This window comes from Apteryx rowi, unplaced genomic scaffold (assembly GCF_003343035.1).
Source record: "Apteryx rowi isolate R43461 unplaced genomic scaffold, aptRow1 scaffold_899, whole genome shotgun sequence".
Lineage (NCBI taxonomy): Eukaryota > Metazoa > Chordata > Aves > Apterygiformes > Apterygidae > Apteryx > Apteryx rowi.
Window position 1 is genome coordinate 52,954 of NW_020451203.1, and position 20,416 is coordinate 73,369.

At 36.1% G+C, this 20,416-nt stretch overlaps 1 protein-coding gene across 14 annotated transcripts in view; it reads left to right on the forward strand.

The window, feature by feature from the left end:
- Positions 1 to 20,416, forward strand: part of DMXL1 (Dmx like 1) — a 76,227-nt gene that overhangs the window by 20,041 nt on the left and 35,770 nt on the right. For 9 of the 14 annotated variants that reach the window (XM_026091089.1, XM_026091076.1, XM_026091078.1 and 6 more), the window contains 15 exons: positions 2,732 to 2,944; positions 3,607 to 3,860; positions 3,960 to 4,644; positions 5,219 to 5,340; positions 5,872 to 5,961; positions 6,273 to 6,375; positions 8,901 to 9,017; positions 9,891 to 10,118; positions 10,861 to 12,537; positions 13,159 to 13,269; positions 14,490 to 14,659; positions 15,820 to 15,917; positions 16,612 to 16,777; positions 17,570 to 17,822; positions 19,231 to 20,321. In XM_026091089.1, coding sequence (XP_025946874.1) covers positions 2,732 to 2,944; positions 3,607 to 3,860; positions 3,960 to 4,644; positions 5,219 to 5,340; positions 5,872 to 5,961; positions 6,273 to 6,375; positions 8,901 to 9,017; positions 9,891 to 10,118; positions 10,861 to 12,537; positions 13,159 to 13,269; positions 14,490 to 14,659; positions 15,820 to 15,917; positions 16,612 to 16,777; positions 17,570 to 17,822; positions 19,231 to 20,321 — 5,378 coding nt within the window. The remainder of the gene's footprint in view (positions 1 to 2,731; positions 2,945 to 3,606; positions 3,861 to 3,959; positions 4,645 to 5,218; positions 5,341 to 5,871; positions 5,962 to 6,272; positions 6,376 to 8,900; positions 9,018 to 9,890; positions 10,119 to 10,860; positions 12,538 to 13,158; positions 13,270 to 14,489; positions 14,660 to 15,819; positions 15,918 to 16,611; positions 16,778 to 17,569; positions 17,823 to 19,230; positions 20,322 to 20,416) is intronic. The other 5 variants (XM_026091077.1, XM_026091090.1, XM_026091086.1 and 2 more) reach the window with 2 other exon arrangements.

Sequence of the window (20,416 nt, forward strand, 5' to 3'; positions counted from 1 at the left end):
AACTTCCTCTCGTTAAGTTTTATTGCTGTGATGTGATTTCCTGTGTCTAAACTTAATGGGCAATGATATTATATAAACCTTTTCTTAAACTAGTTCAGTTCCATCTTAAACATAGTATTTTTATTTATTTAATTTTTGCTGCTACTGACCCTTTTTGTAAGGCCACTCTTTTGACCTAAGTATGTTTATGGTTAGTTCATACTTAGCTGTGATGTCCTTGGTAGGTTAAAGAACCATACTTACCATATTTTGCTTTTGATTTGCTAAGCTACATGTTCTTGTTTAAGTTCATCTTTCTTTAACAAATGTGACCAGAATTGCATAAAGCTTGCCAGAAATAGACTTCCAGCTGTCTTGTGCAATACCATCAATCTTATTTCTGTAGAAAATGTCTCTAATCAATACATCAATTACTACCTAATGTCATAAAGGAAAGTTCCCGTGTGATAAATCTTGGAGACTTCAAGTTCTCCTGTTTGCATTTCTGCATCATCAAATGTATACAATGAGCTAATAAACCTTTTCACATGGTTAGCACGCTTTTTTTTTTTAATCCATACTCTTGATGCATTTCTGTTTATACATAATGACTAAGGAGTCTTTAATTTGGCTTTTAATAGTCTTTGCAATATAACTGAGCCAAACTGCCAACTTGCAGAATGGGAATGGAAAAAATTTGGGAAGAGAATGGTAAAAGATTTTTCTAGGTATCTAAGGCTTAGCTGTCTTTGACCTTTTTAATTTTTTATTTCTTCTTTGTTTTCTTGTTTTCTGTATTAGTAATATCCTGCTTGATACTGTTTTTTGTATCATTTGGTCTGTAACTCTTTCAGTAGATTTGGGGAATAATGGGTGGTTCTTTAATATTTTATTTGGAACCTCTGCTCTAAGTAACTCTTATCTTAAGCTTTAATTTGAAGAAATATCTGTTCTTCCTCACAGCTGATTTCCTAAGTACCTCAGTCTGGCCAGGTTCTCTAAGTAGTCCTTTTAGTTTGCCCTATTRGAATCAAATTTTACCTGAAAACCAAATTGTATTTTCTCTTTTGTTTAATTCAAACCACATCAATTTATGATCTTTCACTCCAAGATCTGCCCTTATTACAATATTCAGATTATCTGATAAAAACTAAGGCCAAAACATCACATATGTCATGTGAAGGGATACATGTTTTTCTATTTTTTTTTAAAAATTAATTTTGAAACTAATTTTCTTATAGTGACAAAATTCTTGAGACTTTCTTTTATGGTAAAAAGTTACTTAAATTAAACCTGGGTGGAGTTCAGTGAAAGGAATAAGCAGTTGTTTGGACAAAATTATATTTAGGGAAAGCTGGAAAGAGTTACTGATTTTTGTTTGTTTGTTAAATCCAAAGACTTTGGAAGGTTTTTGGAAAGAACAAGTGTGACTCTGAAGCAAGTAGAAATTCACTAGCTAAGGATTTTRGCCAGAACTGAACATCAATTAAAAGTTGGTAATCCTCAAGAAGACATAGTAGTCCTAGAACAGAATAACTGGAGTTTTGGGGTGGGAAAATGGAGAAAAATGTGATTCCTTTCAATCAAACATCAAAAAATCCTTAAAGTACATAGCTTTATATTCTAATATCAAAAGTCATCTTTCCAGTTCACCTTGTTCATGTTTGCTGTGGTTACCTGCCTTTAAGAGAAATAGCTTTGTTTTCCACTCTAATTTCTGTTGTTGCCAAATCCATTATCATGTTTTTGTAATCAGCAATAACTGTCTTTTTTAGGAAGATAGACCATATTTCTCAAATCCTGTGTTCCTTTTTTATGACAAAATTCTTGGTAGTCATGTTGATCCTTTTTTATGTATGTGCTCTCAGTTATTTTCTTAGCCTAGACTGGAGTATAAATAATTCAAAGGTATTGCTGGTGTAAAAAACAGAATTGGACTAAGAAATACTTTGTCTCCCAGGAGATGGAATTTATGTACTACTGCATAAATAGCAAGTAGAAGGAGATGAGAATATGGAGACTTCTAGGTATGAATTAAATGTAGGTTGAGCCTTTAGCTATATGGCCCATTTGGAGAAATTACAGTAAATCACCTAGCTGCTTTTTTGCCACATTTATCTTAGATGATATGACCCTGCATCAGTCTGATACTCACTTCTGTCACTTTGTGATTACTTCTTTGTTTTTAACAACAACCTGTCACACCAAGTAGCATCACATGGCAAGGTGAAGTAGTAAGGGGATTGATATGAATCTGACACCCTGGTTATGTGATAGTGTTACAGAGGGCATATCTGGTCACTGTGGTAGTTCTGCCTAGCCATCATATATGATCCTTGGTATCAACATATACCTACTGTAACCTGCTTTCTGAAGTAAACACCAGCAAACTATGCTGAAATGATTTGGTTTGTACTGAGCTGTAGTAGCAAAAGCAAGCTAAATTAGCCTGTATGGACACCTTTGTCATGAATATGTAGCTCAGGGTCATACAGTAACCTTAACATAAACATGGCTGAGAGCTTCCCTTAGAACATGATTGTTGTGCCCATCTTCTTGTGGATAGCAGCCGAACAGAGTAATACTAAAAGTGGATGATGTTGGTGAAAGGAATGACAACTAGCAATGCACTTATTCCCAATTGCATTTTTTCATAGTAGAATTTCTGCTTGAAAAGAATTTTTCTGAAGTTACTTTTTTCCTGTTCAAGATACTTTATTTTGAAAAATATTTTTAACGTGTTTTCTTGTAGATATTCCTCTACTTCCTTCTATCACATCTCTGAGTCTTGGTGAAAATGAAGAAAAAAATGGACCTTTTGTTGTGCATTGGCTAAACAATAAAGAACTTCATTTTACCTTATCCATGGAAGTATTTTTGCAACAACTTAAAAAGAGTTTTGAACATCACTCTCCTGAGACCAGTGCTGAGGAATTTAATCAGGTGGATGGCAAATCAGAAGAAGGTAAAAGTCCTTGGCTTTCATTTTATAAAGTAATATGTAATGTTCTTCAATGTGAAGTAAGGGACAGGTAACTTAGTGTCTAAGGATGCAAATGGATTACAATAGCATTTTTGTGCATTTCCTTCCCTTCCACTGGAAGTACCTAAATGGCTTTAAAAAAAATCTGTTTCTAGAAATCCTGAATTTGTTAATGGTTGTTTCAGAGATTTTTAGTACTTTGTGCTGAACACTGTCACCTTAGCTATTTAGGCTGACCTGAAGGCTTTCGCATGGAAGTGTGTTATTTTAATATTTTTAAGGAAGCAGATACAATCTTAGAACTAAGGGGTTTTTTTTGTTTTTAATGTTAATGTACACCTAATTTAAACAGCTGTACTTTATAATGTTATATAAACAATATATTTAAATATACATGGTTGGGAGATGACTGCTCTTGTTCTGCCTGTGCATTCAAGAATTTAAGTGGGAGGAAAAAAAACAAGTATTTCATCTTAAGGTGCAAAATCATCTACTTTGACTGAGGTCTGCAACAGAACTTCTAGCTTGAATTTTCACTATTTGAAATTGTGCTTGTATGAGTGATTTAAAAGAAGCTTGGAAGGTGCTCCACTGCCTGCTATGTTTCAGCTTGTGAATATAAGATATATCTGTGTGTGTTCTAGAAGCTAATGAAAATGGAGTTGAACAAAAAGGAAACCAAGAAAAGAGGGAACTGGGTGGTGAGAAAACAACTCCAAATTCAAGCTTTATTCCTTTATCTTCTGCAATTATCGATCATGAAATTGAAGTACTACTTTCCGAATGGAGTAAAAATGCTGACATGCTATTCAGTATACATCCTATGGATGGTTCATTGCTGGTATGGCACGTGGACTGGCTAGATGAATACCAGCCTGGCATGTTTCGCCAGGTGCAGGTACTTCATTTTTTCTGGATTATGCATTGTTACTCAGTGAGAAGTATGCTGTGAAAATAACTTTCATATTAATTCCTTCTCCCTTTCTTAAATTTCTAGGTGTCATTTGTCTCAAGAATTCCAGTCGCATTTCCAACGGGTGATGCCAGTTCTCTTTGCAGAAGTATAGTGATGTATGCTTGTACCAAAAACGTTGACTTGGCTATTCAGCAAGGCAGACAAAAGCCCCCTGGCCTTACGCGATCCTCATCTATGCTTATCTCTTCTGGACACAGTAAATCAACCAACAGCTTAAAATTAAGTATCTTCACCCCCAATGTTATGATGATTTCCAAACATGCAGATGGGTCTCTGAACCAGTGGTTAGTGAGCTTTGCTGAGGAATCTGCTTTTTCAACTGTACTCAGTATTTCACATAAATCCCGATATTGTGGTCACCGTTTCCATCTTAACGACTTGGCTTGCCATTCAATATTGCCATTGCTGCTTACAACCTCCCATCACAATGCTCTGAGGTCACCAGATGTTGAGAATGCAAAACAGACAAATGATTCTTTAAAATCTCAGGAGTCACCATTAAGACCTCAGAATAGAGGCAATGCAAGTGTAACATCCCAGGATCCCAGTGCAGTTTACAGTGAGCTTATTCTTTGGCGAGTTGATCCTGTTGGGCCATTGTCCTTTTCTGGTGGAGTTTCTGAACTTGCTCGGATCAATTCCCTTCATGTTTCTGCATTTTCTAATGTTGCATGGCTGCCCACACTTATACCCAGCTATTGCCTCGGTGAGTTTAGTTTCCTGACTTGTTAAGTGTTATAGAGTAAAAGTAAATTAGCCTAAAAATGCTATTAAGTAGGCAATATAGATATATTTGAAAGTATCGAAGAAATATTAAGCGTGGACTCTTTATTTTAGTTTTCCAAGCTGCTGACACTTTGAAGTTGTGTATCGTTCTGTGAAGACTTACTGTGTTCTTTCTTCTACCTTCTTATATGTATTATTATGTACGTGATGTTTTAGGAGCTAATGCAGTGCAGTTCTTAGATGCTAGTATATACTTTAGATTATAAATATCTCAACAATGATTACAGGCTATGGTCAGCACTCGAAAAGCAGAGGTAGATTTTGCAGGTAGTTCATAAATGGAATTCTGATTTCCTTTAATGTATTTTAGCATTGGTTGCTAAGCTCAACATTAAATTTCGTAGTTTTTGCTTGTGAACAGAAATTAATAAGAGAAATTATTTCTTGTGTTATATTTTTTTTCTTTGATAACTTTAAAATTGCCTCTGGTCAAAAAAGGGAGAGTGTTCGTGTTTGATATATGTTTGCGCACTTCGTGCATTTGTATTTTTCAGGTGCATACTGTAATTCTCCAAGTGCCTGCTTTGTGGCTAGTGATGGACAGCATCTGAGATTATATCAAGCTGTAATAGATGCTAAAAAACTTTTGTGTGAGCTCTCCAATCCTGAAATTTCTGTAAGTGAAACCTGTTATAAGTTTTTGGAGTTTGTAACTTAATTCTACAGCATGATTTTCTGACTTTCTGGTAACTCACCAGGCTTGCGGCTGAGGATTCTGCAGACTGTGATAGCTTAGCTCTGCTTGTAGAATCAGATATGATAAAACTGCTTAGCATTGTAGCCGTGCTGTATTCCATTTAATCTTCTAAACTGAACATAGAGTCAGGTTAGTGTTTGGTTGGGAAATGCCTGTGAAACGCTTATGCCACAAGGCATAATAATAGAGTAAGAAACACTGCACTGTGCACATCCAAAGAAAAAGTTGAGATACTGTTGTAGAGTAGTGAAAGGATGATAAACTGCTGATTGTGATGCTTTCCAGATGAGACATGCAAGTTCTTGCCAACTTGTAGCCACCAAGAATAATGTAGTTCTTGGGGAAACTAAGAATGCTATGAAAGCTCTTAGTGAATTGCAACCTGTTTAGAAATACAAAAACCTGAGTTAACAAGACCGTCCCACTGCTTTTTTTTTTTTTTTTTAACAGAAATATGTTGGCGAAGTTTTTAACATTGTAAGTCAGCAATCTACTGCCCGTCCAGGATGTATTATTGAACTGGATGCCATCACAGAGCTTGTAAGATCTTTTGTATTCTTCTTATAGCATTATCATCTTGTTTAAAATGTGTTAAAAATTAAGGCTGTAGCGCTCAATCAAGTTAAAGATAAAGTAGTTAAAGACTGATTCTGGCATATACCTGCTTTTAGTTTCATAATATCCATAAATGAAGAAAACTTGAACAATGAAAGTGCTTTTTATTGAGAAATCTTGCATTCATGTGGCTGACTTAACAAACAACTTAAAAGCTCCCATCTTAGAGAGCAAAATTATGAATACGCTTCACAATATTCACATCTTGCATGTGTGACTTTTTTTTTTTTTTTTAGCATGGTAGGAAAACACAGTTATTTCATGTTTTTCAAGAAGACTTCATTTTAAATAACCAGGAAAAGAAAACCCCTGAAATGAAGAACAACTTACCAGAGTCTGGTAAAGAAATCTTTTTCCTCTGTAGAATGAAAAATATAATACCTGGTCTTCACCATTTATTTTATGAAAAAGAACCTGTATAGCTTTTTGCATTTTAAGGTCAAAGATATTTATGTAAGATCTTTATATATCAAAGAAGAGCAGCACCACTTGATCAAACTTTAGACCAACTAGCTTGTCATGAGGTACTCATTGTATACTGTACAGAGCATTCTATTGCTGGTAGCTTTGTTAGTGCAAAGGGGGAAAAGGTGTTTTAAAGGTAAAGCCTGTAGCTATGGAGCATGACATAGACAAAACTTACTTTGGTTTTTCATGCACATGCGTGCGCACACACACTATAAAATACAATGTTCTAAATACTGTGTGGATATTTCATAGCTATAATTTTAGAAGATATGATTCTGTAGATCTTTGGGCATTTGCTAATTACACTGGAATAGATGATTGGTTCTCCTTGGTGAAGTGGGTTAATGGTTGAGTTATATAGGCATCTCACTTCTGTTCAAAATTTTCAAATGATCTGGAAAACAAAGTTCAGGATAAAATGACAGTCTGTGATACCAACTAATTTGGGGTAGTAAAAGAAAGGCTGAATAAAAAGGAGCAAAGTTGCAGAATAGTCTCATARTGTTGGGGGTAACAACATGGTGCATGAAACTTATTTCGCAGAAAAAAGAAGGGAGACATTGGGGAAAAACGACCTGAACTGTGTATGCACATTGAATTCTGAATTAGTTATTGCTACTCAAGAAAGATCTGGAGTAATGGAGATAAATCTATGAAAGTGTTAGCTCAACTCTCAGTAGAGGTCAAAAATGCATATGGAATGTTGGAAATTTAAAACAGAATAGAGAACAAAAGAGAAAAGTGTTAGGCCACAGCATAAGTTTGTTGTACTTTGCATCTTGAATACAATGTGCAAAATGGTCTCTGAAAGAAATACAGAAACTATTCTAAAGCCTTGGTAAGAGGAACAGCTGAAAGTCTACAACTCCTCAGCTTGGAAAAGAGGCAGGCAACTGAATACATATAGAGGTACTTAGTTATCTGGGGGTCTAAAAATAATGATATTCACAGAGAAATGAGTAAGAAATGATTATTCACTGCATCTTATAATACAATAATGAGAAAACATCAGATGAAGTTAGTAGGTGGCAAGTTGAAAGCAATGGGAAGTACTTTTCTGCAGAGTGCCTAGTAAATATGTGGAACACATTGCCACAGAACGTTGTGGATATTGAAAGATTTACTTAAGGTCACAACATAATGGAATGAAATCTGTGGAAGACCATTAAAAACAAAGAAACAGATGCTCTTTTGGGAACTTACTGAGTTGGAGATAGCTGAAAGCTGGGAAGCGTGTGGGGAAAGTGCCACTATATACATACCTGCTTCTGTATTTTTTTCCTAGGCATCTTGTACAGACCACTGCTGTGTAAGAAATTGAGCTAAATGGACACTTTGAAACTGTAAATTAGAAGTGCAGCATTCACATGCATTCTAAATGGAAACTATTTTCTAGTACTTTAAAGCTCTTAAGTTTTAAAATCCCTCCCCCTCTTTCCCTTTTTAATAAAGCACATAAGAATTTAGCTCATGTTGTTTAATAACTGGTTCACTTCCTTTTTTATACAGTAACATAAGCAATCCAGTATAGAGCCCACAGGGCTAATGCAGCTTATTCTTCATCATGTTTTTCTAGATGTGTACCCAAAGGAAGGTCAGAGGAATCTTGGAGAAAAGATGGTACATGCTAGTATCACTAAACTAACTATTTATTTTTGGTCCTAAGGAGCTTCCTTTGGAGCTAAGGAGGGAGAGTGGATGGATGCACTCTCCAGAAATGGGCTCCTCCTGACATAACAATTCATGCCTTCTTTTTTCGATGACTGAAACTATATATAACAAGTGGCTTCTTACAAAGAAGCATCCTACCTCTTGTGTTTCCAAGGCTAGATAGTCAGTCTGGCTGGGCTGTGTTGAATGGATCTGTCCATTAGACCAACCTGTGACCTGCCCAACTCTTGACATAGTGTTGCCTCTCTAGATGTTACTTGTGTAGTTTTTATACATTAAACATAACAGCTGTAGCAGGCCAGGCCAAATCTCCATTTGTCTCACTGTCTTACCTCTCACATTGGCCAGTAACAGATACCTAAGGAAAGTGTAAGAGAGAAGGACAAGCATGCAGAGTGGAGAATATTTTCTGGGACTTAGCTTTAAACATATAGCAAGTTCAGGCAAATGTTTTGTCATCTCTAAAGAAAATAATGACAATTTAAAATATATGCACATATATATATGTATATACACATAGCTATAATCATTTTAAGGGTTATTACTTGTGATAAAATGGGGGGAGGGGGAGAAGGAGCGTGGTTGTTGCTAGAAGTTGTATAACAGGTATAGCCAGACCGTTGTATTTGAACATCATTTGAATATGATTATTCGCTAGCCAGTAAAGTTTAGTGCTGTGTTTGGTTCAATAACCCGTAAGATCCTCCTGTTCTGAATTTCATCAGGATGCCAGCAAAATGGATTCTCTGAGAAGTTCTACTTAATAGTAATAGAATATACGCAAAACCACTCATTACTACACATGTGGCACTTACACTTGAAGTCAATTCCCGTCTCAATAGGTAAGCCCTTTAGTTTTGATGTAAAAAATAAAAACAAACAAACAAACAAAAAAACCCTGGTTTTAATAAAGGCTAACAGTTCAGATATATTGTGCTTCTCAATTAGAAGTTTTTGTTCTGCAATTTTAAAGTTTACACAAGTTCTGAATTGGGATGTAGTCTGAAGCACCTAAACATCAGAAATACAATTATGAGGAGTTGTTTTCTGCTGGTTCTCTTTGAAACTATGAGGCTACCACAAAAAACTTAAAAGTAAGCTGATGTACTTCTGTAGTTTTCTGTTAACATCTAAAAATTAAGGAAACATAAATCCAATATTTACTATATACCAGAGGAATCTGTTATAATGCATGGTCTGTTGTTTAAACCATAATTCTACTTTAAGTGTTGATTTTCATAAAAAGGAATGAAATTTTCATATCCCATAATCTCTAAGATCTTACATTTTAAGCAAGTGTTAACAAAACTGTTCTGGAAATACCTTTCTCCAGTTTGAGTTAAGACTTGAGTTCTGCATTTAAATTTCTCTAGCTGTGGGTATTTTGTGCCTCATGAACATTAATTTCCATGGATACCATGTATATATCTATCTTCTGCAGTTTTGCTGCTTCTGGTTACAATTTGATTGCTTTAAATCTGAAGAGTGTTTGAAGCTAGAACTCGACGCAGTTCTAGAATTTTAGAAGTATTTAATACAGGAGGTGTGCTAATATTTCTCTTTAAATGTGAATTTAGGAACATTTTCATTATCATGAAAGTAAAATTTTAAGTCTCTAGTTTTATCCATCTTTTTGGAGTGTTAAAGTGAGTAAAATTCTTATGTTAAAAGAAACCTAGTTGACTCTCTTTAATAATAGTGCAAACTTTTTTTAGATGAAAAGATAGATTCAAATACAGCTGAAACAGCAACACAACAAGAAGGATTATATTCTTCTTCACCAGATCCAGAGAAGATACAGTCACCTTTCACTCAGAAGTATCAGGCTTGTAAAGCAAACCTTCAGAGCACAAGCTGGCTTACTCTCTCTTCAAAAATGGTATATAGTCGAGAGCTGGATTTGCCAGAAGAAGTGGAGATTATAAGTGTTAAGCCATCAGCAGGTTTGTAATTTTTTAAAAAATAATAAAATAAGGAATTGTTGCCATTCTGATTTAGCAGTAGGTTTTAAAATCATGACAAATTAGTAGTTTGGTATTTGTAGTCAGAGTTAAAAACCTGCAACTGGATCCACAAGGTTTGCTAAAATGTGGTGCCCTGACTTTGTACCTGGATCCTGGAACTAATACTAAAATAAAGCTTTTATGTAAGGTATAATACTTACAGAAATCCAGATTCTGTTAGTAATAAAAATTGTAGCAACACAAATTTGTTTTTGCAAACCATCAAAAAATATTCTTTGTGAGACCTACTCTTAAACTTTGAGGCTTTCACCAGTAGTCTTTCAAAAAAATATTATAAACTTTTTTAGATTTCTGAGATAAATATTTGTCTGGTGGGAGAAACAGTAAATGTCTATTAAAATCATGCTGTGGAGAATATGAGTTTTTTTTTTCCTTCCCTCTTACGGTGTGAAAACTGGCACCTAACAACATTAATATACAGGTTTAAAACATGTGATTTAATTTCTTTCTAGAGAATGGGGGACTAAGGGTAAAATGGGTTCATGGTATTTCTGTCATCTTGTGTTTCCTTTGTGAAACTCTGCAAACAACCCTCGGTATGAGGACGTCCTAATACTTTTTGTTTCAGAATAGTGAAATGATAACTGAATATAATGATCTTTACTCTTGGCTTGCGTTCTGATATGTTGTCCTGGTAAAAACGTATTTTATTTTATTTTAGGACATCTGAGTTCCTCTTCCATATACCCTGTTTGTCATGCCCCTTATCTACTGGCTACTTCGTGCTCTGATGGAAAAGTTCGGTTCTGGAGATGCAGAGTGACTACTGAATCATCAGCTTCTTCCATGCCAGAATATAATGTACATAATGATGTTACATATATATGGGAAGAATGGCCGTTACTGATTGAGGATGGACTTAGTAGTAGTGCCGTTAATGTTCCAGGAAGGCCGGTTGAAATTAGTTGTGCACACACAAACCGATTAGCTGTAGCATACAAGCAGACAACATGTAAAAATAGTCACCTTTCTCAAGACTTTATAATGGATGTTAGTATTTTTGAATGTGAATCTACAGGGGGCTCTTCTTGGATTTTAGAGCAGACTCTTCATTTAAATGAAATAGGCACCATGTTAGACTCTGCTATGAGTATTGACAGTAATTTAGTGGCATACAACCAACAAGAGGTTTGTCTGTCTCATAGCGGGAATATTGTACCCAGCACTAAGCACTTGGTTCACTTAGACTGGATGTCTAGGGAAGATGGTTCACATATTCTGACAGTGGGAATTGGATCAAAATTATATATGTTTGGCCAGCTGTCTGGGAAGATGCAAGAACAAAATGGTAAGGAGACTGTAGCAATCTCCCACAGTGGCAGTATGAAGATTACAACCCTTTCTAGGTTTGTTCTGCTGCGTTGTGTTGACCTGGTTTCTTCTGTAGAAGGGTCACCTCCTTTTCCAGTCTCTTTGTCTTGGGTGCGAGATGGCATTCTTGTAGTTGGAATGGATTGTGAAATGCATGTTTATTCCCAGTGGCAACCTCCTTCCAAGCAGGAACTAGTTAGTATGGATTCTTACAGTGGAAGTATACCGTGTATAACAAGCTTAATGAAACAAAGCCAGTCAGCTGCCTCAGGTCTGCATCCACCAAAACGAACCTTGACCAGGTCTATGACCAGCCTTGCACAGAAACTCAGTGGGAAAAGAACTGCCTTTGATCTGTCTACGGAAATGGAAGACTCTGGTCTTTTTGAAGCAGCTCATGCATTATCTCCCACTTTACCTCAGTACCACCCTCACCAATTGTTGGAGCTCATGGATCTTGGTAAAGTACGCAGAGCAAAAGCCATTCTGTCCCATCTAGTTAAGTGCATTGCTGGAGAAGTTGTTGCTATAAATGAATCTGAACCTAATCATGACAGGAGACTCAGATCTCTTACAATCAGTGCTAGTGGAAGCACTGCAAGAGATCCCAAAACATTCAGCAAAACTGAGAACACAGACTATATCGAAATAGACTCAGTTCCACCGCTGCCTTTATATGCTCTGCTTGCTGCCGATGGTGATTCCTCTCATTCAGAAAAGTCTAATAATCAAAATAAAGATACACCCAATGACAATTATGAAGATCTCTTTCAAAATTCTGTTGTAAGTACAGATGAACTTGTAATGTTGGATGCAGATGAAGATAACACAGAACCAAAGGTCATTGATCTTTCTCAGTATAGCCCAACTTACTTTGGGCCAGAGCATGCTCAAGTTCTTTCTCGTCACTTGCTTCATTCGAGCTTACCAGGTCTCACTAGAATGGAGCAAATGTCACTGATGGCCTTGGCAGATACAATTGCTACTACCAGTACTGACATTGGAGAAAGTAGAGACAGAAACCAGGGTAAGCTTTCTCTCTCAAATTAGGTGTAATGCTGTGTTTCACAAACTTTATTTGGAAGTTTTTTCTGTTACCTTTTTTTTGTGTGCGTGTGCACGTGCGTGTGCGCGTGCGTGTGCGCATGTGTATGTGGCTTACTGAAGCATGTGATAGTTTTGTTTCATAGTATTGCTTGTATTATTTACTGTGCTGATAGAGGTTTAACTGAAGTTTCATGACTTCAGATTTTTTCAAAAAATCAAGTTTTATTTTGGTAACTGCTAATGCAAGTGTGTTGTTCCTTTAGTCCACAGACCACAATTGTGTTTCTCAATCACTTTTTAAGAACAAACTTTTAAGAGCCAATGTTAGTTCTACTATCTGGAGAAATTAAGAGAAATAAGCTGTTTTTTTCATTTGATAAAACCCCTTTTCCTGTTTTTTATGTTTCAAACAAGTAACTTCACAACCTCTTGTTTGAAATTTTCCTCTTGTATTGACGGGAAGATTTTTGAATTAAACTATTACATTTATGGATTTAAAGCATCAGCAGTCATAGAATTGTAGGGTATTTTTTTGTAAGCAACTTAAAAGTTATTTTAAATGATTTCTCCTAAAAAAAACTATGAAAATGTTTAATTCCAGGTGGAGAAACTCTTGATGAGTGCGGTTTAAAATTTTTATTAGCTGTTCGGCTTCACACATTTCTAACAACCTCTCTCCCTCCTGTATATCGAGCTCAACTGCTTCACCAAGGTAACTGAAGTGTTTTGTTAGGTCATGTGAATCTTGTGCAGTGAAGTGGCTGTGCATGTGATTGCTCTGTTGTTGACATGCCTCTGCAGAGTTAATGTTGTTCCAGTAGCCTTCTGTGGGAATAATAGAGTAGAAAATATAGAGTATTTACTTAATGAGTTTTTAATACTTATTTGAAAAGGATTCTAATGGCCTACTCAGTCCTTATATTCCTACTGTAGTTATCCAGTGAACTATTTCAAAATTTTCTTTGGTATAGTTTTGAATTTTTTCTAAAAATGATATTACAAATGACAAAATGAGATACATTTGCTAAGGTCTAATCAAATCGAAAGGACTGGCTATGATTGCTTCTTAACCCTTTGATTATGCATGCATAATGACTGCATTTTTAGTCTTATGGCTTGCTACCCCTCCGCTGAGATTGGAGCTTGCCAGCGTGCCTCAGCACAGTATTGCTGAGCCAGCTCTCTGTTGGTGTACTTTTAACTGCGATGCTCCTGCCTTCTACTGAGCCCAGAAATCRGTGAGAGCTAGAAGTGCCTCTGAGGCACCTGCAGAGTTGCAGTTCAGAGTGCCTCTGTGCAAAGCAGCATCCCCTGGCCCTCACAGGAGTTGCAATTTGATCCATAGCCAGCTATGTTGCTGATTAGTAACTGTTATCTTCTTCAGGTCATGTTTTGTTTTGTTTTGTTTTTTCTTCCGGTTTCCTTTTGTGTGCCTATTCTCAAACCTGTTTTCTACCAGAATAATCCCAAATTTCACATTTTCCAAGCCATTCCAAATCAAAACAGTACAGGTAATTTTTACAACTTTAAAAAGTTTAATTAGCTGGTTGCACTTTGTATATACATAGCTACATAGCTAATCTTAAAGCCCCTCATTATAAGCAGATTTTGAGCTTTAGTCAGTCACTCTGTTCCTTGCAAAATGTGTAATGAACAGTTTGCAAGTGAAAAAATGTTTTCATCTGTGAGGTGCATTCTTCAATATCTTGTATGCAATGCTTACATATATTCCTAAATTTCTGCTATCTGATCAAATATATACTTAAAAATCCAGAATAAACAGTTTGACCTTTTTCCGTTCTCCCCCTCCTGCCTCCCTTGATTTTGTATTATGGATTACTTTATTAGTGAATCTCTCTTTTTTTCTTTTTTTCTTTCCCCCCTGCCTCTGTTTCCCCCTTCTCTCTCTTGCTCAAATGGCTGATTATCTAGGCTTGTCTACTAGTCATTTTGCCTGGGCATTTCATTCAGTAGCAGAAGAAGAACTACTGAACATGCTCCCTGCAATGCAGAAAGGCGATCCAACATGGCCAGAACTCAGAGCTATGGGTATAGGATGGTGGGTCCGAAATATCCGTAGCCTGCGGAAATGCATAGAAAAGGTAAATACAGCGTTCTGAGACAAAATTAATCAAATTGTTTTCAAATAGCTTTCCTCTGGTGTTTACTGTCTATGAATATAGTGATGAATTATGAAGTATAACGAGTGTTTCTGAATACTTCTTGCTATATCTGATGTGCATATAGTTTATTGTACAGATGGAACTTTTGTGTTTAACTGATTTATTTTTTAAGTAGTTTAGGTTTCAGATTCCAGCATGAAGTACACTTTGGGCTTTTAGATATTTTGTTTTGAGGGGTGTAGTATATGAGCTTTATGGTGGATGCTGAATATACAGTTTTGAGACTTTTGTTTTTTAATAGCAAGGGCCTCTCCTAGTCTAGGAAACAAACTATGGAAAAATTCTCATTAGAAAACGATGAAAAGTGGTGCTACCATGTATCTGTCTTGCAAGTTGATACATTTTCATGATAACTAAAGCTTGTGTTGTTCTTCATTTGGAAGTATGTCTTAACTGTCACAGATGCTACTGAGGTTAGGCTTATAGCTACACTTGTTTCAAGCTCTTGGAAAAGCCAGGTATGCTGAGCTAGAAAATGACATTCACAAGATACTTTGAGTACAGAACATGAACTAGCAAACATGTCTCAACTCTTTCAGTCTTCAGCAGCTAATTCATTAGTTTATGAAACTTATCTGCCTAGCACTTAAACTCCAAGTTTCCTAGGCCTGCATTTAAGGTTACCTATGTGGGTCTTACACTACTCTTACTGCCCCTTACCCCCTTTGCCTGTCCACTCCCGGAAGGGAATCCACCAAAAGAATTACTTTTGTCCTCTTCTGACTGGTCCAAGACTGTTCTTCAGGTATTTATCTGTCCTTTGATTACCAGACCAACTAATAAGATAATTTTATTATGATGATGGATCTGATTTTAGGTGTAGGCAGTCCCATTTGATCTCCTAAAAAAAGCTCTTAGAACAGAAAAAGTGTTAATTAAAGGGTATAAAACAAAAGCAAGGGGTTGAAGCAGCAGTATCCTCCACATACATTCTTATCTCAGACCCACGGTGAGAAGAGGGTTCATGTATCAAAGAGTATTTCTCAGCACTGTGGGACATGGGATACAAGAAGCACCAGGAATCCTATTTAAAGATGCTTTTAAATTTTGATGGGTTTGTTGTTGAACTGTCTTTGCAGGTGGCTAAAGCAGCCTTTCAGCGAAACAATGATCCACTTGATGCAGCAATTTTTTACCTTGCAGTGAAAAAGAAGGCTGTGATCTGGGGATTATACAGGTAGGAGACATTCAGGTTCTTATATGGAGTTTCATAGTGTCTGGGCTAATTTGGAAAAAAAAGTTGAATGTGGTGGTAATTCAAAAGAAATACAAATATTGCCATTGAAAGCGGAGATGCAATTTCTAAATCACCTACAAAATTGAATGAGTAACTTCCTGTGTCTACTGTGGTAATTTAGTTGCTGTTTCTAAAGGTGGATGCCTAAAGTTTAGTCTCAAATCTACTGTAACTTTCATCCATTACTTAATTGTGGATTACATCTAGAGGATTGCCTGTCTTGTGTGTGGAATGCAATAGGTATGTTTTAGATAAGCAGCACACTACATAAATTTTACCATAAATTCAGAAGATTTGATTGAGGCTGGCTTTCAGTCTAGCATTTCATAATAATGTTCGAATGCCCAAGCTTTTTTAAAATAGTTTACTCKTAAGAACTCACCTAGGACAAGTGAGCTTTTCTGTATTTGTGTCAGACTATCTAGTTACTTGTTTCTGATGCAAAAACATTAGGTTTTGTACTTAGTTTTTGTTCCTTTCTAAAAAATGAAGTCTCTTACATTCCTTGTGTTGTGATAGCCTCTGCGTTTTCTGTTGAAACGACTTGTGTAAAATTCTGCTGGTATCTGAGGAAATCAAAAGCCAAAATAATCTAATAAAATATATAATTTTGTCAATTATGTTCAATCTGCAGGTCCCAAAAAGATACTAAAATGACACAGTTTTTTGGGAATAATTTTACTGAGGACAGGTGGCGTAAAGCAGCATTAAAGAATGCTTTTTCTTTGCTTGGCAAACAGCGTTTTGAACATTCTGCAGCATTTTTCTTGTTGGCAGGACACTTAAAGGATGCAGTGGAGGTAATAAAATAATTGGACTTAAGGTCTACGACTGTTATATTTAGTGTTCTAAATTTACAGAATGTATTGAAAGTGTCTGAAATGCATGGGGAACCTTTCAGCTTGAACTAGTATAACTTTTGAAGTTTCCAGTTTGTGCTGTCTCTTTCTCCCTCCTTCCCCTCCCATATGTCAATGGCAAATACAAATCCTTGATGTTTGCGTATTGTTTCTGTTTTAGCTCTCACCTTAGTGTTACCAAAAAGTCCCATGATTCATTTCTCCATAATAAAATCTATCTACCATTAACTTGCTTTCAAACTCTCTGATCTGTCACATCTGAAAGCAATGCTGATTTGCATTAGAAGGTTCCACATCTGAAAATGAAGGGTTTTTGGCAGTGATGTGTGTTGACTCCCAAAATCCTTTCACAAAAAAAGTAATTCCTGGGTCTGCGTATAGTAATATAACAACTTGAAGGGAATTCAACTGTGTGATAATGAGCAATTTGTTTTGTAAAGCTTCTTAATCAAAATGTGTAGTTTCAGAAAGTGGCCTGTACATGTTGACAATGATTTATTGAAGCCATATGATTTCAAAGATCCAGTGTCATGTCAGACTTAGTGAGGAAATCATAATTTAGATCTTGCACATAACAGTTGGCCACTGCTCTTATGCATAGTTCCTGCTAATTTATTTTATGGACTTGAGATAATACTTTTATCAGCTGAACAGATTTGCGTCTTGTCTTATGATCACTTTAACCAGCGGAGAAATTATAATACTGGGTTTTGTAAATATATTTTTGATTAGGTCTGCCTTGAAAAACTGAATGATATTCAATTGGCTCTCATAATATCAAGACTTTACGAGTCGGAGTTTGAAGTATCTAGTACTTACAAATCTGTACTACAGAAGAGAATTTTGGGAAGTGTCTCTCCTGGAAAAGATAGCCCAGGAAATATGCACTGTGATCCTTTTCTACGAAGTATGGCTTACTGGATTTTAGAAGATTATAGCAAAGCTCTTGACACTTTGATTAAACATTCTGTTGAAGATGAAGGTGGTAAGACTATGAATATTCTGGCTGTTGGGTTGATTTTTAACTGTTTATGCATTTAGGTAGTATTGTTGTAAAGTATAGTCTGAACATGACGGTGTACTGCACAGTTGCTCACCATTGCTAGTAAATAACTTACAAACAAAATGTATACCTTGCTACAGTATTCAGTATGACTTTGTTGTGATTATCCTCTACAGCGTGAATGGGTACTTAATTTATCCTTTAAATATGTTAATATCAGTATAATGAGAATGACTCTGCAGTGATTTAGCTCTTCAGCTGTTTTTGTAGCAGGAACTTGAAAATGAAGAGACTAAATTAGTGACTCTATAACAACCTAAGAAAAATTTCTGACTGCGAAGCTACCCAGTATAGTCTAGTAGACATACTATTTTGTAGTTTTTGGTCATTAGGAAGAGTTGATCAGAATCATACACTGCCATAGAAAGGATTGTTTTGATATTTAGTGTGATACTGTTCAATTGTTTTCACCTTGATCGCATCCTCCTGCGTAAAATCTATGTTAAATGTTACTAGTTTTTCTTTAATCGGTTTAGTGACTTGTTTGTGGGATTTTGCATTGTTTTCTTACTAAATAGTTGCTCTTTTTTCATGCACCTCTTTCTATTATGTGTAGTTAGTTGTGCCGTAACACCAGACAACAAACAATAAGGGCATATCTCAGCTAACCCAGACTCTTTGAAAGCTATGTGAATCATCCTATGCTGATGCTCATAGCTTTCCAATGATTTTCTGATCATCCATTTGTAAAATATCAGAATAAGATGGTAACTGGTTTTCTAGGCTTGTTTTGGGCATGAAAGCAAAATCTGTAGGTGTTGCATTGCTGCCCACTTCATTTGTTGTGTATAATGCAGGTATTAACACGTATGTGTGTTATGGATTTCCTAGTTTCATTAAGTGGTATTTGTTAAGAGATAGATGAAATAAGAAAGACTAATCCAAAACTTATAAAATATCATTTTCTGGGGTAAGAGATTTTGGTATGATGTAGTATCTTATTATACAGTGGTTTAGCAATGAAGACTTGAGAAATCTAAACTCTGAACAAGAACATGGTCTCCTCTTGACTGCTGCAGAACTAGTCTGACTGCAAGGAAATGAAGTGATAGTTGTTTCAAATTATGGGTCTTGCATGCCCATTCAAGCTCCTGCAATTTTTTTCTTTCCTTTAGTAGTGATTAGGTCTTATGATGTCTGTCTGTCTTTTTTTTTTTCTCCTCTTTTTCTTCTATGAGTATTTAAATGCTGAAGGTGAAAAGGGGAATGCAATTAAGTCAACAGTAAAATGAATATTAAGACTTAATAGCCTTCTGATGAAGATAACACTTGCAGATGGATTATTTCATACAGAATTGTAGATTGTCCTCATGATGCAATATCTTTTCAGATGAAGGAGAAGGCTCATCAAATTGTAACCCTGCAGTGTTTAACTTCTATAACTACCTAAGAACACATCCCCTCTTGTTGAGACGTCATTTTGGCTCTTCTGATGCATCTTCCACACGCGTTTGTCTAACGGTAGAAAATGGATTAGCTGACAAAATCAACCTAGGGGAGAGAAGACTGTTTTTCACTACTGCCTATGCTCACTTAAAAGCTGGTTGTCCTATGTTGGCTTTAGAGGTATTATCAAAGATGCCAAAAGTAGTTAAGAGGTCAAAGCCATTCTGTAGCTCCCCTAGTTTAATGGATACCAGTAAAGACTCTTCACCATCTTCTCCAGTTAAAGGGTTGGAAATGAAAGACCAATTTTCAACTGTTGACTGGTCACAGCCAGTGTTGAATGGTCTAGGGTCATCTTCAGATTGTTCATCAGGAAAACATTCAAGTTCAGCTCTTTCGTTTGACTGGAGTCAGCCAAGTCTAGTATTCCAAGATGAACCTTTGGAACTACAATGGGACAGTGACAAAGATGATGAGAGTGAAGATTCTTCCTTGGTAATGAAAGAGCTAAAACCTTTGAAGAAAAGTGAAAAATTAGATGAAATAAGTTCTAGCTACACAGAATCTTTTAGTGCAATTGATGAAAAAGATGTTTTAAGTCCATCAGAAGATATAATTTCAGCACAGCTGAAGTTTAGAGCATGCCTGAAAATTCTTACTGTAGAGCTTCGTACACTATCCACTGGTTATGAGGTAGACGGTGGGAAGCTGAGATATCAGCTTTATCAGTGGCTTGAAAGAGAAGTGGTAGCTCTTCAGAAAACCTGTGAATACAGTGCTGAAGTGGAAGAGATACAGTCAGGTATTGCTGTGATGCCAGAAGAAGTTGCATTAAATGAAAATGCTGAAGACTTACCTGACCAGCAAAAAAACATGCTACAGAAAGAAAATTTTCAGAAAAGACGTCAGTGGCTTCTGAAATACCAGTCACTCCTAAGAATGTTTCTTAGTTACTGTATACTTCATGGCTCTCATGGTGGAGGCTTGGCATCTGTTAGAATGGAATTAATTCTGCTGTTGCAGGAATCTCAGCAGGTATGTGGGGAGGGGTTAATTTGCGTTTGCTTCAGTTTTGTTATAGATTGAATATCTCGTTATTTTGGAAATGAATAATTCTTTTATAGTGTATA